Source organism: Athene noctua, chromosome 28 (assembly GCF_965140245.1).
Source record: "Athene noctua chromosome 28, bAthNoc1.hap1.1, whole genome shotgun sequence".
NCBI classification, from domain to species: domain Eukaryota; kingdom Metazoa; phylum Chordata; class Aves; order Strigiformes; family Strigidae; genus Athene; species Athene noctua.
The window spans coordinates 1,595,370-1,622,135 of NC_134064.1; the positions used below are offsets into that span (position 1 = coordinate 1,595,370).

Here is a 26,766-nt window from a genome sequence, read left to right on the forward strand (position 1 = left end):
ATGCCTGTTATCTAAGGCTTTAAAAATACCTGCAAGGTGACAAAGGGAGAACTCACTTCTAAGGTTATTTTTGCCTTTATTTGGAGGGTCAGCTGTGGGAAGACAGGGCATGGTAAAAAAAAAAAATTGGCAGTATTTGCTTACATAAAATACTGCAATATACTTTCTGCACTTCACACTCTTTTTTTTATAATCCATGGTGGTGCTTAGGTGTGGGATTCGATGGCGGAAATGACAAAGACTGGGAAGCCAACGCCTGCAAAATCCAGCTTATCAAACAGAAGGGGAAAGTGAAGGCTCTGGACGAAGAGGTTCACAGTATGTATTGCCCTTTCATTCTTTGCCTGCTCTCTTTCCTTGAAATGTCCCCTCATCTCTCATCTCTGTTCTGAAGATCATCTGCTTTACCCAGAAACGCTGTATTTCCCAATAACTTGTATACAAAGTGCCAGAGATTTAAACAGTCACAGGTGTGCTGTGAAGATCCCAGTGATCCTGTGGATGTTGTCATGAAGTTACAGAGAAGTCCTGATTTCTCAAGACAAATGACTCACATCCTGCTAAAGGAAAATAGAAACTGAAACACATTTTAGAAAACAGACCAAAAAAAAAAAACCCAAATGGAAAACTCCTTAAACTGGGGAAAGGAGAATTACTGGGAGATAGTTATCAGAGACCTAGAGCTTGAGCCAAAAAGAGAAATTTTCTGATAACTTCAACAGCTGAATGTATAATTTGATATGTAATGCTTGTCCCAGCTAAAGCTTCCCATCCCAGTAGGCATCTGAGCAGTTGGCTTCCAGAAAGCACTAATGCATGTGTGTAACTGCCAAACTGTGGGGTCTTCTGCATCTGTTTCTGCCTCTTTATGTTCCCTTGATTTAAGCATTAAGTTCATTAAATCTCCGCACAGCGCAAAGACACTCACAGTTTTGGGGTGTGGAGTATAGGTGAGCTGTGTGAGAGCGGGACGATGCTTTTCAGAGAGTCAAGATCTCGAGTTTGCATTCAAAAGCTGCTGGGTTGTTGTAACTTACCCTTTTTTAACCTGTGCTAGTGAACCTCACGGAGCAGAGTGCTGTTTATCCAAAAGGAAGAGAAGTAGATCTAATCTTAGGGTAGACAAAGCCAGGAATCAAAAAGGCCAGGCAAGGTGGTATGTGTGTCGCTGAAGTAGACGATACACAAAACATTTCCAAAGAAATGTTTGCCTGCTCAAGACAATTGCAGGATATACAGTTTTAAAGTGATTGTGGAGATGCGTGTGGAACAAAAGGAGTATTTTTTTTTTCAAAGAAATACTGATGCTAATGGTATGCTTTCTAGAGACAAGTTTAGTGATGGTTACTCTACCCATCTATAACGATACATAGTGGTACGTAACCAGGAAAGGGGCTGGTTCAGTCACAGCTGACAGTATGGCAGGGGACAGGATGACAAGGTGCATCCCTGCGAGATAAAATTGAGGTTGGATTCTTTCTTAAAAGTTGTTTTTTCTGTTGGTGGGGTGAGGAATACAGGGGGGTTGCCCGAGTGCATCTGCATGCTGAGTCCCCTGAAAACACACTCGCTGTTGTGTTGGATTTGCCGATTGTTTCCCTGTCGGCATTGCTGTCCCGTGGAGCCCGGAGGCCTGGTTGAGACTCCCATGTTGGGAGTAGGGACAGCCCCTCCGAACTAAAAACTTCTCCTACTTCTGCTGCAGAGCAACAGGACATGGACCTCGACATCGAGTTCGATGTGCACCTTGGAATCGCCCACACGCGCTGGGCTACCCACGGCGAGCCCAGTCCCATCAACAGCCACCCGCAGCGCTCGGACAAGAACAACGGTGAGTGTGTGCGCTCCAGGAGCCGCCTCTGCAAACCGCGCTGGCCCCGGGGAGGTGATGGGCCCGGGGCAGTGGGGTTGTTGCAGGCCGTGATGCTGAGCCCGGTTCCTGCAAAGCCGGAGGAGTTTCGGTTTGATTTCTGGCCGCAGAGTCTGCTCACAGCAGCGACTGATCGCGGGAGGGATTGGGGTTGGTGCCTGGGCACGGTGCAGGGGCGAGGTGACACAATGCAATCGGATGGTAAGAATTTTCCTGCCTGTACTTCGGAATTTTGTATTCTTTTTTCCTATATATTCCGGGGTTTATCTCATCACTGCCGTGCGGAAGGGGGTTGCTGCGCTCTGTGCTGCGGCGGCGTGCGGCTCGGTCCGTGCTGGGTACCGGGGAGGGGCAGGATCCCGGGAGCCCCGGGCCCACCGGGCCCTTCTCATCTCCTGCCACCACCAGCGCTGCCGGCCGGGGCCGAGCAGGGGGGGTCACACCCGGAGGTGAAGCTCTTCCCTCCGTCCCGCCCCGCGTGGGGTTTCCCACCGTAGAGCTCTGTGCTCCCGGCGGGCGCCGCGGCCTGGGCAGAGGCTGGGGCTGAGCGGGGCCTTTCCTCTGCCTCCAGAGTTCATCGTCATCCACAACGGCATCATCACCAACTACAAAGACCTGCGCAAGTTCCTGGTGAGTGACCCCCACCCCGTGTGTGTGACACTCACTCACTCGCCCACTCACTTGTGCTCTCACGCTCTTCCCCACTGGAACTCTCCCACTCACATTCCCCCTCCTACACTCCCCCACCCCTTCACTCTTCCCCAGTCATGTTCCCCCACTCAGATTTTTACACTCGCTCTCCCGCTCATATTTACACTCACACTCCTCCACATACTCTCACACTGACTCCCCTACTCTGTGAGTACATTCTCACATCCCCCCATTCCCTCCCTACCTCAAACTCCCCCAGTCACTCTCACTCGCCCTCCCACTCACATTCCTCCTCACTCCCTCACTCACACTCCCCGCATTCCCCCACTCATATTCTCGCATTCACACTCACTGACCTACTCACACACCCCAGTTTACTCTCTCCCCAATCCCTCACACTCACTCTGCTCCAGTCACACTCCCCCACTCTTAATTCTCCCGCTCATGCTTCCCCCCTTGCACTCACACACTTAACCTCCCTGCCCTCCCTTCCTCCCACCCCCACTCTCACCCCACTCCCGATTCCCCAGGCCTGTCACACTCACCCTGTTCACATTCCCCCACTCACACCCTTCTCTTTCCACTCCCCCTCACACTCCATCACACTCTTCCTCGCTCTCCCACTCTCCCTCCTCCTCCTCACCCTCCCATTCCCCCACTCATTCACACTCACTCCTTTACTCTGATCCCCACTCACACTCACTCTCCCATTTCACACACACTGCTCACACTCCTTCACTCACGCCCCCACTCACTGCCCCATTTCCCCACTCACATTCTCACACTAACTCCCCCGTTCACCTCGCATTCAGCGCTCTCCTCCGCTCCCACTCACCCACTCCCTCCCTGACTCATGTTCACACTCACTCTGTAACACACTCTCCCACTCGCACACACTCCCCTGACTCTCCTCCCCGCACACCTCTGCTCATTCCCCCACTCACACTCGCCCTCCCACTTACACTCCTCCTCACTCCCCCATACTCCTCCCTCACACTCTCTCCCACTCTAACTCACCCTTCCACTCCTCCCCTACTCACTACCCTGTTCCCCCACTCATTCTCACACTCAATTCACTACTCACACCCCTGATAACCTTCTCCCTCACACTCACCCTCCCACCACCCCACTAACACTCCTCATGCTCTCACTACCCCGTTCCCCACACTCCACTTAACCCACTCACACTCTCTCCCCCCACTCATCTCACACTCCTCTTACACTCCCCACTCACTCTCACCCCATTCATATTCTTGTACTCACTCCCCCACTTACCCTTCTACTCACGCTCCTCCACTCACTCCACCACTCACACTTAACTTCCCCATTCCCCCACTCATTCTCACACTCACTCTCACTCCTCCCTCACTAGACTTGCCCTCATTCCCCTACTCATTCTCATGCTCACTCTCCCACTTACACACACCCCCAGACTCATGCTCTTCTCACCTCACATTCACTCTCACACTCACCCTCCACTCCTCACTCCCCCATTCCTACTCTCTCATCTTATTCACACTCTCCCACTCACACACTCCCCCCACTCTTACTCACATACTGCCCCTCATTCCTCACACTCACACCCCTACTCACACTCTCACACTCACCCCTCTCATATTCTCACTCACACACCCCTCCTGAGTCCCCTGCTCATTCTCACACTCACTCCCACACTTCCCCACTCACGCTCACCTCCACACTTCCACCTCCTTCTCCCAGCTCATTTCCCCACTCACACTCTGCCCCTTGTATTCTCACTCATTCTCCCACTCACGCTCCCCCACGTGTTTCACTCCTGCACTCACCCCACCTCTTGCATCGCCATCCCCCCTTCACTCCTGCACTCACACTCGTTCCCCCATTTCGTAGCCAGGTGCACACCCCAGCTCACACTCAGGGGAGCACTCGCACACACACTCCACATTTGCACTCGAATGCTCACCCTCACTCACACTTACACTGACTTCCCCACTCACACTCACGTTCTTGCACTGAACCCTCAATGTGCCACTTGCATCTTCTCACACTCTCCATCTTACACACACTCCCCGCTCCACTTGCACTCACTCTCACCTTCTCTGTGCACACTCGGTCCCCACTCACATCTCTGTTGCCCTCACACGCTCACCCCCTCCGTGTGCCCTTGTGCACACTCCCATGCACGCTCACTCCCCTGCTTCGTGCTCACCCTTCCACTCACACTCCCACTCTGATCCCTGCTCTCCCGGATGCTCACACTCACTCTGGTACTTGCCATCGTGTACTAAGGGAGTGGGGAGGCAGGAGGGAAGAAGGAGAGGAAGGAAAAGGAAGGAAGCACATCCAGATGGAGGAGAGAGATGGAAGGAAAAGGGAAGAAGGGATGAAAGGAAAGGAAATGAAAAGGAGGGGAGGGAAAGGAAAGGTAGGAAGGAAATGGGGGGCAAGAAAAGGAAAGGAATGGAAAGGAAGTGGGAGGAAGGAAAAGGAGTCCAAGGGAGGGAGGGAGGGAGGAAGGAAATAAAAAAAGGGGGGGGGGGAAGAGAAAGGAAAAGGGAGGAAATGCAGGAAGAGGAGGAGAAAATTAAGGAAGAAAGGAGGAAGGATGGATGAGGGAAAAGGGAGGCCAGGAAAGAAGGCAGGGAGGAGGGAAAGAAAAAGGAAAGCAGGAGAAAAGGAAAGAATGCAAAAAGGGAAAGTCAGGAGAGAAGAGAAGAAGGAAGGACTAAGGCAGGAAAGGAAGAGAAAAAAAGGGAAGGAGAAAAGGAAGGAAGACAGCATGCAGAAGGAAAGGAAAGGGGAAAGAAAGCAAAAAAGGGAAGGCAGGAATAAAGGAAAGGAAGAAAAGAAGAGGAAAAGGCTGGAAAGGAGGATGAAAGGGAAAGTATGAATGAAGGAAGAGGAAGGATAGAAACAAGAAATGCAGGAAAGAAAACAGTAAAAAAGTAAAAGTAGGAAAGAGGAAATGGCAGGAGGAAAGGGCAAAAGGAAAGGAAGTGCAGGAAAGAAGGAAAAGAAAAGGCAGGAAGGTTAAAAAGGAAAGGCAGAGAAGAAAAAAGGCAGAAGAGGAAATGCAGGAGGGGAAAAGCAGGAAATAATGGGGAAAGTCAGGAGGGAAGAAGGAAGGAAGAGGAAATGTAGGAAGGAAAGAAAAGGAAGGGAAGGAGGGAAGAGAATAAAAAGAAGAGGAAAGAAGGACAACAGGAAAATGAGGGAAGGAAAAGGAGGCAAAAGAAGGAAAAAGGAAGGCAAGAAGGATTTAAAAAAAGGAAGGATGGAAGAAAGGAGAGGAAGAAGAAGGAAGAAATGCAGCATGGAAGGATGAAAAGAAAAGAAAGTGAAGAAAAAGGAAAGGTGGGGAGGAGGACAGGAGCAAAGAAAAGGAAGACATGAGAAAAAGAAGGAAAAGGAAAGGAAAGGGAGGAATGCAAGAAAAGGAAAAAAGGAGAGGTAGGAGAGAAGAAAAAGGCTGGAGAAAGGAAGAAAAAGGAAATGCAGGAACAAAAGAAGAGAAAGGGAGGAGGGAAAGGGAAGGAAAAGCAGAGAGAGAGGCAAAGAGAAGGAAGAAAGGAAAAGCAAGGTGGGAAGGGCAGGCAGGGGCTGGTTCCCCATGGGGTGCTGTCGCTGCAGGAGAGCAAAGGCTACGACTTCGAGTCGGAGACGGACACGGAGAGCATCGCCAAACTGGTCAAGTACATGTACGACAACCGGGACAGCGACGACATCAGCTTCACCACGCTGGTGGAGAGAGTCATCCAGCAGCTGGTAATGCTGGGGGCGGGGACGGGGGGACACACGCCGGGACAGACACACAGACGCACAAAAAAATAACAACTGTGCTCCTGCATTGCCCAGGCTGTGCCACGGGACGTTCTGTGCCACGTGACACTGTGTTAGGAGGGGTTTTGTCTTTCCTGCTTCTGACAGTTCATCTCAGAAGTACATTTGAGAACGGTCAGTGTGAGGTTGATGGTTGGACTGGGTGATCTTCAAGGTCTTTTCCAACCGAGGCAATTCTGTGATTCTGTGCGTTCATTTTTCTTTAACATTCCTCAATGCTTCTGTGAAAAATCTAAGTTTGGGGGCGCAACAGCATCTGGAGGCAGCCAGATGTGCTAGGTGGCGAGCAGGCAGGGGGTGGGAGCTGGCCTGGGGCAGGGAGAAAATAATTCTGTGCTTCAAACTGCCTGCAACCGTGTGGAAGAGCTGCTGACCCCTTGCGGGAGCTCAGCACACAGCCCGCAGCTCCGCGGCGCCCAGCTGGGCCCCGGAGCAGGACCCATCCACAATTCCCTCCCGCCCCACAGAGCCTTGCTCAGGACACGGTTTTTTTGCAGTGATTTGCCCAGCAGGAGCTGTGGTAGCAACGGACCAAGAGCAGGTTTTGCTGGCAGATGGTGGTGGCTCACCTGTACGTTCGGTGACGCCGCACCTGAGCAAACGCCCCGGAGTTCTGGCGCTTGTTGTACCAGACCTTGGCCTTTGTCAGCTCCCTCGCGTCACTCCGGGCTCAAACGGGAGCGCTTGTGCGGGGAGCCAGCGCTGTCCCAGGGCAGAGCCTGTCTGGGAGTCCAGAAGACTCATTAAATGGTTGAGGAGGAGCCACCTGGGCTCAGGGGAGGGACGTCCTTCCAGAATGAGGTGCCTGGAGCTTCTGGTGGTGCTGGAGACGGCTGCGAAGCCGCCTGTGCGGGATCTTTCTCACAGAAACACGGGTGCAGCTTCTGTGCCGGGAACCCTGCGGTGGTGGCCCAGGCCTCGAGCAAAGGGTTAAGCAGTTCTTTATTTCTCTTGTTCCAGGAAGGTGCTTTCGCCCTTGTGTTCAAAAGTGTTCATTATCCTGGTCAGGCCGTCGGTACCAGGTAAGTGTTGCTGTCGTGTTGTACCCTATTTTCTTTGTCCCCCCAGGTTAGAACACAGTGGAGTAAAGGTAGCTCTCATCACGCTGTATATGCTGGGGTGAGGGTGGTGGCTGTTTCATTTCCTTTCTCTTGTTTTCCATTTATTGTAACAGAAAATTCCCAAAAATGGTTGGAAAATTTGCTAGCGACCACCTGTATCACAACTGGTTGGGGTTTTTTTGGTAGACTCTGGTTGTGAGAGATGTGTAAGGAGGCAGTTCTATCTTTTCCTTTGTGTTTGCCACTGTGGCAGCATTCAGCCAAGTTCTCCGTTTGACTTGCTGCTGGGCCAGCCCGGTGTTCAGGTTTTCTGCTCCACTTTTAAACATCAGTCGGGCAGGTTTAACCATTCACGTGCCTCACACAGGTGTTGAATTCCAGTGCCGTAGCTGTTTGATACACACAGCAAGCAGCAGCCAGCGTGTTTCTGGTTCGAGTGTCCGTGGGATCGCCGTTACTCTTGTGGAGTTTTGGCTAAACTTGAGATAGATTCTTCGTGTCCTTGCGTTGTGTTTATTCAGAGATTCTTTCGCTCTGTCGTGTGGCCTCTGGTGTTTGCAGCACCAACAACTGATCTGGCAGCAGCTCGTTGTTTTTCAGTTCAATTCGGTCGCTGCGCTGGAGAATAACAGTCCCTTCAGGTCGGATGTCAGGGTGATGCGTCTTGGGGCACTGAGGGCTGTGACTCTCTCCTTGCAGGCGAGGCAGCCCCCTGCTCATCGGAGTGCGCAGCGAGCACAAGCTCTCCACCGACCACATCCCGATACTCTACCGGACGGGTGAGTCCAGACCCCCCTGCCCAGAGGAGCCACGTTCCAGTCACACTCAGACCAGCGTCCAAGCGTAGAGTTTCACAGACACTTGCCTGCTTTGGGATACATATTGCATTTTTAAACTTTCATCTGTAAATGAAACCATTATGAATAAGATTTCTTTTTTTTTTAAAAAGTAAGTTTTTAACCACCATATACTTCAAGTTAGTCTGTAGTTTTATAATCAAAGCTTGAAATGTCCAGTGGTGTCAAGGAACACAATAGAATAGAATAGAATAGAATAGAACAGAACAGAATAGTTCAGTATAGTAAAGTTAGTAATATAGTGAAACTTAGATACTTAAGTTTATATTTTACTGAAGTTTATATCTGATCCATGGCATGTTGACATTTGTGGACTTTGTTGCTTTCAAGAACAAAAATGACTCTGTTGAAGGCTTTTCACCATCACAACATCTCCCCCCTCCCCATAATTTTTAAAATGTACAATTCTGTTACCCTTCGTCTGGCAATCTATATTTATGTTGTCTGTCCATCTTTCCCTCACACGTGTGTTTTATCACTATGTGTAGACACGTAGTTGCACCCTTGGAAATGAAAAGTACTTAAGAATTATCCCATAATTAACCGTTGTCAGAGGGGTGTGAACCCCTGTGGTCCCTGGGCACTGGCTTAGGTCCCTAAGCTCTGCAGTGATCAAAGGGACTCCCTGTCACACTGTGTCTTGCTACTTCCTAACGGTGTTGCTAACCAGAGCTTCTGCAATGTAACGTGAAGAACCAGTCCCAGTAAGCTTTGTCTGTGTTTACCCTTGGTTGATGTTCATAATTAGCAGTAATCCTGAATGTATGTATGTAATGATTATTTTTTTTCACTGATCATCTGAAGTTTGCTGTTTGTTTTGTTTTTTTTGTTGTTTGTTTATTTTCCCAATTGCCCTTTCAGCTGTACAAACTATGGATCATTCTTTTGATGGAATATCCATAAAAATGGAGGAAGGTGCCTACCGGAGAAAATCTAATACTTGAAATTTCAGACAAATCCTCCAGTTCCTTAGGAAAGGAATCAATAAATGAGACAAATATGCATTGGCTCTTTAATATGTGGTTATTGCTTTCTGTGTAGTGTAGTGAAACAAGGGGGATAATCAGAATTCCTTCTTGATCAGAAACACCGTGAGCGACACACAGGAGAATCCACCCATCCCATTTCAAATATTCTGACAATGCTCAGCAGATGTACAGGATTGATGACTTAGTGCAGGTTGTGCTGCGTGCTCCCTGCAGCTCCTATTACAGAAGGAAACAGTAAATTACATTAAAAAACCACCACAGAAAAATAGACCAAGACCCTGTTAGGAGGCTGCTAATAATCCTCATGCAGGCATTCTCCAGAACTTCTAGAGCTCAGACTAACAAAGAGCTACGTCCTTCCTGATCACAGTGTGAACCTGACTTGCAGCAGCGAGGTTGACTTGAGGCTGGAACTTACTGCCCTTGGTGCATTTATCAGGATGAACCATTTTTAATTGACGTTAAGTAATTTTTTTAAAGGCTAACCCATTGTATGTTATGTGATGAACTAAGTTCCCATCTGAAGCAGGAGAGTGCTTTTCTGTAAGAGGAAAGGATCTGATTCTTGGCTCTGTAAATAAATGAGATTCCACCCTCAGCAGACAATGGCCTCAGGCGCTGACACTCAGTGGATGAACTCGCTGCTCTTTTGCTGGAGGAGAAACAAACCTCAGTCTGTTGAAAGGTGAACTACGTTTGTTCTCTCTCAGGAGCTGGTTTACCTGAATCCAAACATGAGGCAAGATTTTGTTTCTTATTACCAAACGTAATCTCTCCTAAGTCAGTGTAAAGTGTTTAGAGTAAAATTCTGAAGTCAGGTTAACCTTAATTCCCAGGGGCTTTAAGAACCAAAGGCCCTCAGCTTTCAGAGGCACTAAGGCTTTTCTGAAAAATTGACCCCCCTGCCCATTTTTTTACCATACCTGTGTCAATTCTCTGTGATGTTTCTTTCCATTCTTTGATTTAGAATGGAAAAGATTAAAAGATTACTTCTGTGTTGCTTCTAAATTCTAGTAAACAGCAGGTAGGTGCTGTAGAGCAACAATCCAGGCTATTTATAGATAAATGGACAATCTATGGACAATCCATAACAACCACAATTGGCTGGTAATACTCACTGTAACTTTTTAACCACATCCAGGAAAGCAATGCAACATAATAAAGTCAATGCAGGGAAGTGTTCTATTTTGAGAAACAAAATTTGCATGTTTTGATCAAGTATGGGTGGTTCTGTTGGGGAACGGCCGCTAACACCTTTGCTCTGTCCTTTCTCAACCACAAATCAGTCTGTCCTGTCTTAACGCGACAACAAACGAGTTGTTTTCCTCATTTACGGACTTAATAAGTGGAGGGCTCTAAATTGTTGGCTGAGTGGAACCTTCTTATCGAGTATCAACATGAAAGCAGTATTTTTTCTTTACATTTACATTTACAGAAGTATAAATCTAAACATAATGAGCTCTACTTACATCACTGAGTAGGCAAAACACAACATCAGAGCTTATGGAATAAATATTATAATAAGAGTAACTTCAGCATAGTTGTTCTTCAGCAGGAGTCACATTTTGCTAGATAAGCTGATTAATCCACCCCCTTACCATACCGTGCACAATGACTGGCAAATAATGTTGTCTGAGGTCAGTGCTGAGCAGTAGGTGTTTTGGTCCTCATCTGCATTCCTGATGAGCCTCGCGACTGAGAAGTATTTTCTGCAGTGAAAGAGGAGGCGGAGAATTGGAGAGTATTGGGAATTGCCAGAACACTTCAGAAAGGGTCCCTGGTGAAACACTGAACCTTGTCAAAGCTTTAGCACAAGTTTTTCAGAAGCTGACTCTTAGCCCCAGACCCTTTGGTACACCTAGAGACTTCCCCTGGCAATAGCATACAACTCGCAGCAGTTTACCAGCCGTACAATTTTAGGCTTAGAGTGAGGTGGTTGTATGTGGTAGCTCAGGAACAAGGCCGAGTACTTAATCATGGATTTCCTGATCTGTGCCTGAGCTAGCTCAGCCAGACAAAAACAGGTTTGGGTTGCATCTGCCAGGGCTCAGTGGAGCAGTGCGGTTGCACAGGTGGCAGCTCTGAAAGAATTTCCCCAGTGCTGAGAATAACTGACAAAGAAAGAGCAATCCTGCTTGATTTCTGAAAGCCTGGGGAAAGTTAGTGAAACGAGACCATAGGAGAAACTTAAAATGATAAAAAGAGCAGATTCAGCTGGGCAGATGTTGGTAAATGTGACTGCGTGTAAAGCAACTTGAATTTTCTTCTCCTAGTGGAGCCACACATTAACTTGAATTTTTACTGGCATTTTCCTCTAAACTTAAAACTCTGGATTAACATTACACTTGCAGACTTAATTCGCAAGCCCATAAAAGCCTCACAAGCAAACGGAGAAAGGCACAATAATATGAGTGCTGGTACGCTGCCCTCTTCCATTGTGGCTGTTAAATTTACTGTGACCACTCACATGAAAATGAAAATAGTGCTTCATGTTGGTACGGTGCCTGGGGACCTCGGGGTGAGCTGGCGCTGCCGCCGCGCTCCGCATTCGCCAGCGGGTGCCAGACCTGACCCTCCTCTCTTCTAGGTAAAGACAAGAAGGGAAGTTGCAACCTGTCCCGCGTTGACAGTACCACCTGCCTTTTCCCTGTGGAGGAGAAAGCTGTGGAGTACTACTTCGCTTCTGATGCTAGGTAATGTTTTCCAGTATCATTTAGCATATATGGAAACACGCTGTTTAAAGCTGAATGAGAGATGGGGGCGCTGGGGTTTCTTTCTGAATAAAGTGGTTTGTGTGTACGTGGCCATCACCTTACCCACATTAACGAGTTGCCATACGCGGCCCTGAGCGAGACGGAGGTGGATTGGGTGAGAGTTTCTGTCAAGTGAATGCTGGCTTTGGAATAGTGATGTTACCCTTCTTCAAGCACACCTGCTGATAAGATTTCTGAGGTCAGTGATAGGAAACCTGAGAGTACTGACCTAAATTAACAGGATAGATGCTAATTTTCAGGAGAATTGATTCTCCAGGGATCTCAGCACATCTGCAATTCCTTTATCATCAGTGGTGGCTTATTTGAATCCCAGTGGAGGGAGGAAACACTAACTTGACAGCAGCGTATTTACCAGAGCTTTTGGGTTTTTTTGTATTAGGGAGGTGAATGTTTGTTCCAGAAATGTAAAAATACTGCTATGGTTGACTTCTGCAGCTCTTCTAATCAGAGCATTTTGGGGAGTCAGGATATCCTAATGTGTTTTGATTTTTAGAGAGTTTTTCAGAACAAAAGCTACTAAAGTAGGGACCTGATTTCAATACAGGTTACTATTCAACTAAGAGAGAGTACAGGCTAAAACCTGGCCAGAAATTGTAAACCCTACTGGTAATTCCAGTATTGACATTCCCCAAGTGAACTGCGGGCAGGGAAGGTATTCAACAGTGCCTAATTCTTGGAGTGCTCCGCAGCAGATCTCAAAGTACTTTAACAGGTGGCCAAGCTGTCCCCAGTTTCCAAATGGGGAAAATGAGATGCAGGGAGGGTCAACAGCTCATCACTGGAAGAACCAAGAAAGGAATCTGCACCTGTAGTTGAGCCCCGGGTGTGCTAGGGCAGATCACTCTCTTCCTGACTTCCACTCTCTAGCTTCGAACGGTTAGATCACACTGCTGCACATCCTGCTTTGTCTGAGGAATGCATAGCTTCTTCTTAAAGCAGGCACTGAAATTAATAATGAGGTAGGTGGAAAAAATCCAGTTATATTGGCAGGGTGGAAATGTACTTTACAGTACTCTTCTTATTTTAAAAGAAATTCCATTGAAATGAGTAACTTTCTTGAATCAAAAACTGTATGTTGGATTATAAAAAGGCTGTAGCCCTCATCTTTCTCTGAAGAATAATGTCTTATGGCAAATGGTGTATGCTTTTATAGTGCTGTCATTGAGCATACCAACAGAGTGATTTTCCTTGAAGATGATGATGTAGCAGCTGTGGTTGATGGTCGTCTTTCCATCCACCGGATTAAACGCACAGCAGGCGATCACCCCGGACGCGCCGTCCAAACCCTGCAGATGGAACTTCAGCAAATCATGAAGGGTAAAATCTTCTGGATGTCACCTGCGTAGATGTACGGGTCCTCCTGGAGCCACAGAATAAGTCGGGTTGAAAAAGACCTCTGGAGGTCACTGGTCCAATCCCTGTGTTAAGAGCGGGTCCAAGAGTGTTAAAGGGCCTCGATCAGTCGAGCCTGGAGTGTCTCCAAGGACAGAAAGCCCCCCGCCTGTGTGAGCGCCTGTTCCGGTGCTCTACTACCCTCATGGTGAAAACAGTTGTCCTTACATCTGCTGGGACTTGCCCTCTGGCTGCTAACACCATCATGAGGAGAACTCTGGGGCTGAGGATTCTGCCTCCTGCTAGGAGGCATCCGTTTGTTCCGGGATTGATCCCTAGCAGGTTTGCTGTTCCAGATCTGACTCCCCTTTGACACATTTTAGTAATTTGAATCTAGCTCTCATGATGAGCTGACGCTTTGGCAGAAAACAAAAAGTATCATCAGCTTAATAACTTTTGTCTGGCCTGTTAGTGACTCTGGTCCAAGCTTTTCCCTGTATACACAGGAAAAATGTAGATTACCAGGAGGTAGTTTAAAATGTTCTCATTTGGTTTGTTTCTTTCTTTTATAGGTAACTTCAGTTCGTTTATGCAGAAGGAAATTTTTGAACAGCCAGAATCTGTCGTTAATACGATGAGAGGAAGGGTCAACTTTGATGACTACACTGGTAATTGAGATTAAGCCTCCTTTATTTTTGACAGCTCAGTATCTAGCAGTTATTCACAGCAGTTCTAGAGGAGGAAGTAGGTGATGACATGGGAGATTAAAACACGCTGGTGTAAGACGATGTGTGTGTCTCGCAGGGAGAGCTTCCAGAATTACATGCGCTGGTGGTGAGGTTGCCAAAAAAAAAAAAAAAAAAATCAAATCACAAAAAGTAAAGCAGTTGATGGAGATTGTAACACACTGTGTGTCAGCACCACTAATCCTGAGAATTTCTGCTGCGTGGCCACCCTAATTTTTCTCTCGGAATCTTGTTCACAGTCAATCTCGGTGGGTTGAAGGATCACATCAAGGAGATTCAGAGGTGTCGTCGTTTGATCCTTATTGCTTGTGGGACAAGTTACCACGCGGGCGTTGCGGTGAGTGCTCAGTCTCTGTGAGCTGGGGAACTGAACAGCGGGCACAGCATCGCCTGTGCCGAGCAGGTCAAGGATTGATGCAGGTTAAGACTGAGCAAGTGCCCGCTGATGAATGAAGCTTTTGAAAGTTGCGTACAACCACACTTTCACCCCCAACAGCAGTAGGAAATAAAAGCTGAGAACTCGAATATTTCTGAAAACGTTGCCTGTGACTTTCGTTGCTGTGGAAGGCTTTAAAAAACAAAACCTGCTCTGCCATAAAAGACCTTTGGCAGGAGGAGAGACAGTGGAGAGCAGAATGCAAGTGCTGCAGCAAGGGAGGGGCTGCCGTGAGCCAGGCAGGATTTCCTCCTCCCTGCTCTTCACGCAGACAGCGGTGCCTGCTCAGAGCGAAGAGGCTCCACTTCGTACCTCACAGAAGTACTGGCTGTGCCTGCAGCCAGCGTGTCGGCTTGTTTTGTCAAGGCCCGGCCTAATCACTGGTTAAAACACGATGGCTGTAGATGAAGCCATTTTAGACTGTAGCTTGGCAGCCCGTAATGTTGCAACTAAAAGCACTCTGCAACTTTGCAGAGGAATCCTCTGGCTTCTCTCAGAAGGGCTGCAAAACGCAGCTGTGTTCGCTGATTTGCAAGGACCAGTAAAGAAAATTTTTGTTCATCTTGGCTAGCTCTGTAAGATAATGTTAACAGTAATCCTTCAGCTAGCCAAAACGAGTCACTGGCTTGGCCTGGATGAGTTTTTGAGTGGTTTTTGAGTTCTTCAGTAGTCCAAGTTACAGTCTGACAGAAGGACACCCTGTATTATATAATAGATACGTAGTATTATATAATAAGTGAGGCTGACTTAAGAACAATCCACGTGTGAGGGAGGAGTTGGCCTCAGGCTTTTCGTGGTGCCAAAAGCAGGGTCGCTTTTCACAGGGATGTTGTGCAACTTGAGTGTGGGTATACTGAGTAATTAAAATATAACCCAGCACTAATTTTCACACGGTATTTTGATAGTAATGTTTTCCAGAGTGTGGCAACTAGAAGGCTTTTTTTTGTACTCCAAACACTTGGTTTTTTTAAACACGATGTAATCTGTAACATTCTGATATCTCCTTTTACCAGACCCGTCAGGTTCTGGAAGAACTGACCGAATTACCCGTTATGGTTGAACTTGCCAGTGACTTCTTGGACAGAAACACCCCTGTCTTCAGAGATGATGTTTGCTTTTTCCTCAGCCAGTCAGGTATGGTCTCATTTTGCCACCTCCCACTCCCCTCTTTCCCGTAAGCTTGGGAGGGAAGAGGCAGCAGGGCCTGATTCTTGCAGGAATCTGTGTGAAAGAAGGAATTGGCACACACGTACTAGAGATGGGGAGAAGTAGAGTGGTTTCTGTCCATCTGCCTGCCGGGGCAGGATTTGGTTTGGCTGAGTCTTACATACGGTAACAGTAGTTTTGTTTCTTTTCTCTGTGAGGAAATATTCCATCAATCTAAGGAAATGCTACTGAGCTCTGGGTAATGGCAGTGTGATAGTTTCTTCTGAATAGCTTTAGTTCTGTAGTGAAAGCACGACCAGATACCGAGCTATACGGTGGCTTGGATCCATAAAAGAAATGACTACACACCAGTATCAAAAAATACAACAACCTGGGAGTGGAATATTAGAGAAAAGACACACTTAAGCATTAAAAAACAAAAAAGGGATGTGTGTCACATTCAAAATATTTTCAAGGACAACTGCAATACAAAACTACTTTTTTTTTTTCTTTTCCTCTTAGTTGTATTTACTATTGCAGATTTCCGTAACTGATCTTTGACTTTGATACTAAAACTAGTTGTTACTTTTTCTCCATAGGTTAAAATATCCTTCTGGTAGCAATTTTTTCTTCTCGTATCAAGTAACTCAGAATAACCTCTCTTTGTAGGGGGCTGACATTCAGGTTTTCCCTGGGTTTTTTGAATACACGTGCAGATGCCCCTAACAGGGCACACGATTGAGGGCACACCAGGGGATGCACCTTTCCCCTGAGGTGTTGGATGTGGCAAACGAACAAAGATTTGCCTGGAACCTGAGCTTGGTCATCGGGCAGTAGAAAACCAAAGTAAATACTGAACTCAACCCCAGTTCCCCCCACCCATCATGTTCATTTAAACCAGCTTTTTCTGCTTCCTTTATATCTTTGAGTTTTTGAATCAACACATGAAGTCCCACCTAAGCCAGCTTGTGTTTGCATAGGGCAAACAGTTTTGAACGAGGATGATTAGTTTTAGACATAACCTCTTTGGTGACAGATTTCGCAAGCTCTCGTGGTGTTGGTAAGCGCCAGCAGCCCAACAGTGCCCTGAATTTCAGTGGCAGAAAGGGGGGGCCTCAAAAGGCTGTGACTTAGTGCCACTTGCAGCCCCTGGACGCTTCAGCAGGGTTATGTCCAGTGATCTTCCCCCCAGGTGAATTTTTATTAATGAGGAAAAGGAAGAAAATTGGTTTTGTTAAAGAAGATACACTTGAACTGCCTCTTTTCTTTTAACCATAGGAGAATACCACCTTTTTCTTACACCAACTACTGTTGTGAGGTTTTGTGTTTTTCTAGATTTCACTGTCCTCTTTTTAGGCTTAAAACACAGTGTACTGGGTCTGAGATAACTACAAACTCCTTTGACTTGCAGGGAGATACAACCCTCTCAGATTCTGTTTGGGAAGTCGCTGCAATGACTGACACTGACCATGGCACTGTCAATGCTTGTCTTTTCAGGTGAGACAGCAGATACACTGATGGGTCTTAGGTACTGCAAGGAGAGAGGAGCCTTAACTGTTGGCATAACCAACACGGTCGGCAGCTCCATATCACGAGAGACCGACTGTGGAGTCCACATCAACGCGGGACCAGAGATCGGCGTTGCCAGTACCAAGGTGAGTCACAAGCTTATAGACCTCACTGATCATTATTATTATTATTATTATTATTGTTCCTGAAACTCCTCCTGAAGGTGTTGGCTGTAGCACTACTCCTCTTCTGAATGCTTCTGGTTCCATTTTTACAGGTTGCTATTGTGTAATGGTGATGATTGTGTAGTTAATGACCATGTGCCCAGCAAGACTCTTTATTTTCTTTTTCTTCTATCTTGCAAAGGTTTTTTTTTTCTTGTAACTGAAATATTATAAGGAATCAAATTAAACATTGAAAACAAAAGGGTCTCAGAGGAAAGAATTCCCTAAAAGGCAAGAATTCCCTCCTCTCTACCATCATTTGTCTTGAGGTGCAGATTCAGCTTAAGGTCTAAAGATGAAAAAGGAAATTAAAAGACAAGATTATGGAAACTTTGACTGCATGTAACTGCCCTTAACGGCGTTGCTTTACTAAAGAAAGTGTGATATTAGAACTATACTTTTGGCAAATGAGGGAATTGGGCTTTTAGAGAAAACCTGTATTAATGTCCACCTAACAGAATTATTCTGTGGTTGATGCATCTGGCTATGCACCATAAAGTATAAAACAACTTGCTTTGCTGCATTTCATTTTGATGAAGTGCTTCTACATGGTGAAATCTGCTTTGATTTAGTTATATTTAGAGGCGAGATGATGTCAATCTGTTACATAAATTCAGCCAAAAACCACATTCGAGTTTAATAGTTCATTGGGGAATTTGATCATGGAAAATTCATGAGTCTCTTACAAGAAACTCTTGAACGAGTTGTTTGTCCCTGGGTTGTTTTCACATGGCCAACATTACTATGTTGGAGATAACTGAAAATGGCATTTTCTCTCTGGTGATGTGGGGAGTTACCAAAGTTGTGCGTATATGAAATACAAACTTGAAAAAATTCTGCCCTAAGGTTGTCCAGAACTTAATTTTGGGAACATGCTATAAACAACCCCAAGCATTGTTAGCGTGACTGGTGCTGTTTACTTCTGCAATCTTCAACTGCACCAAAACAAAGTAGATCACATTCCATATCAAACTCTGTTAGTCAGCGTAACTGAAGCTTTTCTAGATTCCTTCAGAGCTATTTAAATCTTCTCCAGTATAGCAATATGAAAGGTTGTTTGATCATTGTTTAGGAAGGGACAGAAATACTACAAACCTTAATCTTATTTCTAAGCACTTTCAATCCCAGGCTGGCACCACAGACCATTTTATAACATTTGTCTTATAAGGAATTCAGAGGCTAGGCTTTGCAATAGCTGTTTGATACTGTGCCTCAAATCTTTTTGTGAATAGAATTGCCTCAACTTGAGCACTGATTTCACTTGCCTGTGCCGATGATTTTTCCCAAAGTCAGTGACACCAGTCACTATGGTCTTTTAGACAAATATGGAACCTTACCGAGGTGAAGAGTTCAGAATCTGTTCTTAAAGAAGCAGGGTGGGAAATCACTTACCTTTGCAGCTGTCTTTGTGTTCCTTGAACGTGGTCCAAAAACATTTCAGCTACTGTCCTGTTTTGATGGCCAGATGTTAGTGGTGGGCTTCCACTGGACATCTCCAGTCAGTGGGGCTGCCTGTCTTCAGTGTTTTCAGCATTTACTTGTAGTAAAGAAGGACACAGGTATGCTTCCAAAATATGATTTAATAATCACCAGACAATCTTAGAAATATTCCAATTTGCCTGTTGTATCTTAATCTCTCGCAGTATCAGGAGACTGTGTCATTGCACACCTCCATTTGAGGTTTGCTCAAATGAGATTTGCCCTGTGAATTTTGTCGAATCACAGACTGGTTTGGGTTGGAAGGGACCTTAAAGCCCATCCAGTCCCACCGCCCTGCCCCGGGCAGGGCCACCTTCCACCAGCCCAGGTACCCAAAGCCCCGTCCAACCTGGCCTTGAACCCTTCCAGGGAGGGGGCAGCCACAGCTGCTCTGGGCAGCCTGTGCCAGGGCCTCACCCCCCTCACAGGGGAGAATTTCTGCCTTAGATCTGACCTAAATCTCCCCTCTGTCAGTTTAAACCCGTTACCCCTCATCCTATCCCTCCCCCCCGATCAATAGTCCCCCCCCCCCTTTCCCGCAGCCCCTTTCAGCCCTGGGGGGCCGCTCTAAGGTCTCCCCGGAGCCTTCTCTCCTCCAGCTGAACCCCCCAACTCTCCCAGCCTGTCCTCACAGGGGGTGCTCCAGCCCCCCAAGCATCTCTGTGGCCTCCTCTGGCCCCGCTCGGGCAGGTCCGTGTCCTTCTGCTGTTGGTGCCCCCAGAGCTGGACCCAGCACTGCAGGGGGGGCTCACAGAGCGGAGCACAGGGGAGAATCCCCCCTCTCCCTGCTGCCCACCCTGCTCTGGGTGCAGCCCAGCACACAGGTGCCTTTCTGGGCTGCCAGAGCATGTTGCTGGCTCACAGGTAGTTTTCCATCCAGTAACACCCCGAAGCCCTTCTCCCTGGGGCTGCTCTCAATCTCAATTCCACGTTCATCTTTGCTGGTTAGTTGGAATGAAAGCTGCTGTTTGGTACCACATTAAGAATAAAGTCAAGGCCTAGTCTAAGGATTTTACACAGTAGGTGACAACTGTTTGGTTACTGTTGTAATGATGTGTTTCCCCTCTTTCTTCCCCCCGCTTATTAGGCCTACACCAGCCAGTTTGTCTCTTTGGTGATGTTTGCTCTGATGATGTGTGATGACAGAATTTCCATGCAGGAAAGGCGCAAGGAAATCATGCGTGGGCTAAAGGGACTGCCAGGTAGGAAACTGCCGCATGTACTGCATCTCACCAAGTGAAACTCAGTAGCACAGATGAACTTCAGCAATGCCTGAACTTTGCTTTGAAATACTGGGGGGATCAGATAGGTGCAACGTGGCTGTTAGCATTAACTTTCACAACCATGTTCTAATGTCTTCAGACTGCTAAATTGGACTGTTAAAACACAGAGTCCAGTTTTTACACAGATCACTGTTACCTGTGTGTATGAAGGGTATTTGTTGTTTGAGGGGTGCAGGCACAGGAGCACAGACAACTTGAATTCTTCTCTTTCCTTCTAGACTTAATTAAAGAAGTGCTGAGTATGGATGATGAGATCCAGAAGCTAGCCACCGAGCTCTACCATCAGAAGTCTGTTCTCATCATGGGACGTGGCTACCATTATGCCACATGCCTTGAGGGAGCTTTGGTAAGAAATTTCTTTATTTAAAGATGGTTCAAACACAATTCACCTTGGATTTCAGATTTCCACACAGGAAATGACACGTGCCTACAAGCTGGTTTAAACACAGGTACCAGCTGAGGCATGTTGGCTGATGTTCTGGGTCCAATAGTGAAAAGTCCCAGTAATGCTGCTCAGGCTGCTGTTTGCAGGTACCCCGGTCACAGCCACAGGCCACGGGAGGTGAGAGGGTGGGTGTATTTTCTGCATTCGGGCTGGGGATGCTTCACTGGGCACCCCAGTCACATCAGTTCTTTGAACTGTTGGGGTGGCCTTTCCAGGAGTGCTCAGCATCCAAAACTGAGCGTGTACGTTCTAAAAGCCATATATTGGAGTTCCCACGTTGGAGGAGCTCCCTGTCGTTGTGAGTGCTGTCATCTGCGGCCACACAAACACGTCCTCTTGGCGTTTGCCTGCCCAGTTCAAGACCATGATGACAGATGCGTTGGCTGCTGCCAGGCCACGAGGCCCGAGCTGGGCTCGGCGTTAAACTCTAAAGCGTGGACGGTCTGCAGGCAGCTCAGCCCTCGTGCACTGCTTTGGTCTCAATTTCCAGGCTGGCTTTCTACATATTGGATCTGAGGAGAGCCAGAACGCGCTTTTACAAAGTTGCAAAGACAGTGGAAGAAGCCAGAGAGATGGTTAAAAAAAAAATTACAAGTTTGCCCAAAGCTGTATGAATGTTTTGTTTGTTTGGTTTTTTTCCCCTATCTAGAAAATTAAAGAAATTACCTACATGCACTCCGAGGGGATATTGGCAGGTGAGCTGAAGCACGGCCCTCTCGCGCTGGTGGACAAACTCATGCCTGTTATCATGATCATCATGAGAGACCACACGTATGCCAAGTGCCAGAACGCTCTCCAGCAGGTCATTGCACGGCAGGTAGGTACCTGTAGAAGTTTACAGTGTGTTGGAAATGTTGCTTTTAACGTAGAAGCAGTTTACAGGACACCCAAAAACTATTTGCCTTAGTGTCACTGCCTAGAATGTGAATTCAGCAGATATTCTGGGCACTTCAAGTGCAGTTTTTGCAGCAGGCTGCAGAAGCCTGGTGTGGTTTATTTACGCCTTAAACTGTGTTACAGGGATGCTCGTGGGATGCAAAACTGTTTTGTTCTAAATTAAGTAAAAAGGTCTTGCCACTGGTGCTCTGAACAGAAGTGAGAGAAGAACCTTCCAGACCTCTTTTTCTTCAACGTTTCTCTTTTTTGCAGGGGCGACCTGTTGTGATTTGTGATAAGGAAGACATCGAGACAATTAAGAACAATAAAAGAACAATCAAAGTTCCCCATTCCGTGGACTGTCTGCAGGGGATCCTGAGCGTTATTCCCCTCCAGCTTCTGGCTTTCCACCTTGCAGTTCTCCGAGGATACGATGTAAGTAGAACATTCCTTCCCTTTGCGCTCGCCTTTGCTGTCTGCGGACCTGGAACAGATGCGTGGGGTGATGGTGGAAGTCTGTGGGGTTTGTCTGTCTAATTGCTTGAGCTACTGGAACGACCCTGATAAATGGTAGACCTGGCAATTACAGAAGCTTGTCGTGAACAAAACTGGAAGGCAGGCGAGCACACCCGGCCCGCTCTCGTGCAGTTTGAGTTTGGACACGTGTCTGTTTTTGGGTACGAGCGTACAGTTTCTGGAGGGCTGGTAGGAAGCTACAAGGAGTAACAACCCACAGAAGGATGTCTGACAGAGTCTGTTTGTGTGAGGTGTTTGGTCTTAATACAGACACTGGCCTCGACCTTTTATCATTTGAGCACCGTAACAACACAGACTAAAGGGTCTGACTCCTTAGTTCTTGACAGAGGAGTCATAACTGTTGAGGTTTATGGACGTTTTCTGCGCCGATTAACACAAAAATGTGTTCAGTCGTTTTCAGTTTAAACACAGAACAAAAGTTCCACACGTTACAAAGTTATACACAAACGAAGTGTGTAAATACTCACAAGCGTGTTCTTTCTCCTCCCTCTCTGCAGGTTGATTTTCCAAGAAATCTGGCCAAGTCCGTAACTGTAGAGTGAAAGATCATCTGAATCATAGGGGCAAAGGGGAATTAAATGAAAGACTTTTTTTGGTACCAAAATAACTTGATTTTAAAGTCCCCTAGGTAAATCTTATTTTGGTAAATCATTGTTTGTGTATAAGATCACCGTAATTCCATTACATTAGTGATTGTCAAACTGATTCCACATGCTATGTCGATAGCTTTGGGGTTTTTTGAACAGTAGCCTTCCATGAAAGATGTTAAATGGTTTTCTTTAAAGATTACTGAGTCTTCTAGGTAAGGGGCCCTCCACTTTACTTTCAGATAATGTTATTGTTTCTTACCCAGTGTGGCTCATTCCAATTGCTGATGAGAAACCATTCAATGAATTACCTGGCGTGCTCTCAGGCAGTGAAGCAGGATACCAGGATATACAACTGGAACAAGAGCTGTTACTGGTCATGCTTGTGCAGATATTTTAACAGTGAATGAAACTGTAAACAAGCGTTTGGGGTAACTTTCTGCCTCATGTACAAAAGAATTAAACTGACCTGTCACAACCTCCTAAATTTTAGGCACGTGGTAAACGTGCTAAGAAAATATTGTTGCTTCAGAAGGGTTTTTTCTATGCCAAATACCTAGCAAGTGACAATCTGTTAGCCTCGGTGGGCCCCAACATGCTGTCACACCAGCACAGGCCTGTGCTGTGCCCACCGAGATGGGGAACTCGCGCCTGGCTGGCGTGGGACGGGCCCTCACCAAAGGTGGGGCAGGAGAGGGGTAGGAACAGCGCTCAGGTCCCGCTGGGCCTTTGTTACTGCTGCTCTTTGGTTCTTTACACAAGTAGAAGTCTTCCTGTGTTGAGGATTTTTTCCCTTTGAACTGAGCACTGTGGCACTATAAACACATCCCAAGGAACCGGCTTTATGCTGCCGCAGGTCACTAGTCTGAATGCGTAGGAGTTTCTACCTTGTATTTCTCTGGCAGAGAGATGGCACAAAAGGTCCCTTTCTGAGGCTTACAACGTTGGCCAAAGTCCCTTAACGAAAGCACGGGTTCTGGTTTATTTAGGAGCAGTTTGTATGTGACTTGTGTCAAATTCAGCTGGTTTAAAATTGGAGGGGATAAAAGAGGCTCGACAGACAAGACAGAAATATATACCTTGGTAAATAGCTTTATAACAAGCATGCAGAGAATCAGAAATGACTCAGAGAAACACGCCTTCCAGACTTAACACTGACTTTTTCAGTCATTAAAGGGCAGTTAAGCCACTTAGTTCCTAATGCAAGAAGGTCGGTTTCCTGCCAGCTTGGTGGGTTTTGAAGTAGCTTTACACACGCACCATAAAAAGAGAAACGCTCTGCAAGGCGTAAAGCAACGCTGGGGCTACCCCAGCCCTCGCTGCCCCCCAGGAGCTGCTCTAACAAGTGCAACACTTGGGGGCTGGCCACCACCCTCCAAAAGTGAGTTCTCCTTGCACGGGATGGCTGTTGCTAAGGAGCAGGAATCCAGGCGCTCGCACCAGGGCAGCTGAGTGCTCAGACCGAGGCGTTTCCAGAGACCCCGTCTGTAGCAATTCCCCTTTAGATAAAACCCCAGCAAGTATTTAACTTAAGTATCAGCTCAAGGCTTAGTTTTATTACGAGAATGAAATGCTGCGTGCCTGGAAACAGCTTCTCAAAACCAATGTATGTATGTTTATTAATACATGGTTTTCGTTCTATTAATTTATGAATGCATTGTGCTGCCAGTGTCTGTTTAAGAACAAAGTAGTAAATACTGCATTTTATTTAGACAGCTTTTCTTAGGAGGCACTGACTCCTCCAGTTCTGTGCCTCTGCCTAAACATGACCAGTAGACTTCCCTGCTTCATTTGCCGGTGATACTCATCCTTAAGGAAAAACAACATGTGTTCAGTGCTGGCAGCTTGAGGATAGTTCCTCCTCCTCCTCCTCCTCCTCCCAGTCAGCTTCCCTAAGAGAAGAGAAGCTGTGCAAACCTCTCCCGTGGAGGGCTGGAACCAGGGCAGGGTTCCCTCCTGGATCCCCCCCCAGCACAATGACCCAAGGACTTGCAGTATCACATCCCGTGTTCTCGTTAGTGTGGGATCTCACAGGAAAGAACCCTGCAAGAGAATTATTCTGAGATCTTTTTCTCCTAGTCTGCCCCGAAGAAAAGCAGCAAGTATTGTTTTATCTACCCTCCCACAGGTGATTGTCCGCTAGCTTACCGAGTCTCCTAGCAAACGGGATGTAGACATCCCTGTTAAAATACAAGTTGCTATTCAGTAAAAGTCCAATAATGCAGGCTGTTAAATATTTATGAAGTAAGTTGTATACAAAGAGGACCAAAGAACAGGAGTCTAAGTTAGAAATGTTAAGTCTGACACTCTGATGTCGGGTGTAACTGTACAGATATCGCTGAGCTATTTGGTTTTCTGCTGTGATAGACAAATCCTTATGTGTAATTTAAGGCATTAAAACTCACGACAGATTCTTCATTGTCAGAAGCAAAGGTAGTTTTCACCCCCTGCATTCTGCCAGTTGCCAGCAAACTGCCTGAAGTGTATAAAACTCTGCCTGCCACAACAGAGGTGTAGTCGCTGCTTGCAGCTTAGGCTGTCGGATGTTGTAATGCTCAATATCAAAGAATGCTGTGGAGCACACTTGCTATGAAGAATTTCTCTGATGAGCATGGTAGGGAATCTGTTAAGCATCTTGTTGTTGTTAATTGCCATGCCTGTGTGAAGTGAGAATGTATAAAGGACTCTCCTTAGCTTTCCTTACCTCATTTTGTCTAGATGTGTTGCATTTTGATGAACAGATGATGTTTTCTCTTTTCCTTAGAAAACTCTTAGAATGTCTTGTGGTATTTATTAACAGCCAGTCAGTCTTCTGCTCTCCAGAATGAATGTTTTGCTTACTGAGCCAGTAAAATTCCCTCCTTCCTAATTGAGGTGTTTAAAAATTCAGTAGCCCTGTCACTAAAATTGAGCCACAGGTAAATACAGATAAAGGCCTTTGCCATTTGGAATAGCAGCTGCCTATTACTGCGTAGTTTTGTCAGAATTTATTTTGATTTAACTGTTTAAAGAGGCTTAAAGGGAAGCACATGCCCATAGGTTTTAGGATTTTTTAACTGCCAGAGAACTTCAGGCTCAGCACATGTTGTTTCTGCCCCACAGATCTCAGACAAATTCCACACCGCTACACACACAATAGCAAATTAAGTTGTACATGGAATATGCTTCTGTCAGAAAGGTTTCCCCCTCTAGCTCTACTGAGGAAAGGCTACAGCCAGTTCTTTCCTGAATTTGTCAGAGGAGTAACACACTGTCTGTGTGCATGTTCTTATAAAGAGCCCAAGGCTGTCTTGGGGTGGCCATGGCCCCGTAGGGTGCCCCCATGACATGGACAACGCTGTCTCCTCTTCGGCGTGGTCGTACTGACCTCAGGGTGACGATGTCCCACACTCCTGTTTGTGAGGGCTCAACCCCTCCGTCCTGGAAGAGCTGAAAGCTTCACGCAGCCCATTTCCCAGTCAAGGGGGAGGGAGCTCGTGGACATGACACAACGCATCGTCATGCTCAGTTAGGAGCCTTAAGACTAGCCTAGACACACCAGGTTTGGTTAAGCTGCAGATTGAAATATCTAAAGGCATAAGGAAGACCAACACTTCAGTGAAAAATGAAGCATTTCTCCTCTCCAGCCCTCGCTAACAGTCCTTGGCACCACAAGTAGGTGCCTGGCAGCAGCGTGTCGGGTGGAGGGAGGGATTGAAATTCATCGCTTGAAGTAGCACGTCAGTGTTTAGCTGTGGCTAATTTTAGATCCTACCTGAATGTACCAAACTTGTCTCAAAGCGTGGAGACCCTCCTCTGCATCAGAAACAGGAAGAAGAAGAAACAAAGAAGTATTTGGTTTGAATAAAAGGAAAGAAAACTATTTGCCTTCAATTCAGTTTATGTAAATAGACACTGGAAGTGGCAACCACCACCACTTCTTCCCTTCTAGATCTGTTTGCCTCTGCCTGTACATATCCAGCTGGCTTGGTTTGTGGGGACCAGTCTGTATCTTGTTTCCTGTTGTGTGCTGTACGCAGAAGATGTCTTTCTTTTGTCTGTAGTGTTTTACAATTTGGGTTTTGTCTTTTTGCTTACTTTTTTGTATCTCACCCTTTGAATAAAATCAAGTGCCCTACATTAAACAAACGGAATTATTGGTCTTT

At 46.6% G+C, this 26,766-nt stretch overlaps 1 protein-coding gene across 4 annotated transcripts in view; it reads left to right on the forward strand.

Annotated features, from left to right (window-relative positions):
* GFPT1 (glutamine--fructose-6-phosphate transaminase 1) overlaps positions 1 to 26,766 on the forward strand; it is a 46,247-nt gene that overhangs the window by 10,568 nt on the left and 8,913 nt on the right. For 2 of the 4 annotated variants that reach the window (XR_012635260.1, XM_074928318.1), the window contains exons 3-18: positions 211 to 318; positions 1,706 to 1,831; positions 2,442 to 2,500; positions 6,131 to 6,265; positions 7,301 to 7,362; positions 8,101 to 8,180; positions 11,835 to 11,940; positions 13,175 to 13,338; positions 13,926 to 14,021; positions 14,339 to 14,436; positions 15,549 to 15,669; positions 17,179 to 17,336; positions 19,981 to 20,095; positions 20,395 to 20,522; positions 21,271 to 21,438; positions 21,771 to 21,932. Coding sequence is in view for 3 of the 4 variants with exons in the window: in XM_074928318.1 (XP_074784419.1) it covers positions 211 to 318; positions 1,706 to 1,831; positions 2,442 to 2,500; positions 6,131 to 6,265; positions 7,301 to 7,362; positions 8,101 to 8,180; positions 11,835 to 11,940; positions 13,175 to 13,338; positions 13,926 to 14,021; positions 14,339 to 14,436; positions 15,549 to 15,669; positions 17,179 to 17,336; positions 19,981 to 20,095; positions 20,395 to 20,522; positions 21,271 to 21,438; positions 21,771 to 21,932 (1,886 nt within the window). In the remaining variant the exon portion in view is untranslated. Of the gene's footprint in view, positions 1 to 210; positions 319 to 1,705; positions 1,832 to 2,441; positions 2,501 to 6,130; positions 6,266 to 7,300; positions 7,363 to 8,100; positions 8,181 to 9,119; positions 9,174 to 11,834; positions 11,941 to 13,174; positions 13,339 to 13,925; positions 14,022 to 14,338; positions 14,437 to 15,548; positions 15,670 to 17,178; positions 17,337 to 19,980; positions 20,096 to 20,394; positions 20,523 to 21,270; positions 21,439 to 21,770; positions 21,933 to 22,531; positions 26,744 to 26,766 lie in introns of those variants that run through there. The other 2 variants (XM_074928316.1, XM_074928317.1) reach the window with 2 other exon arrangements.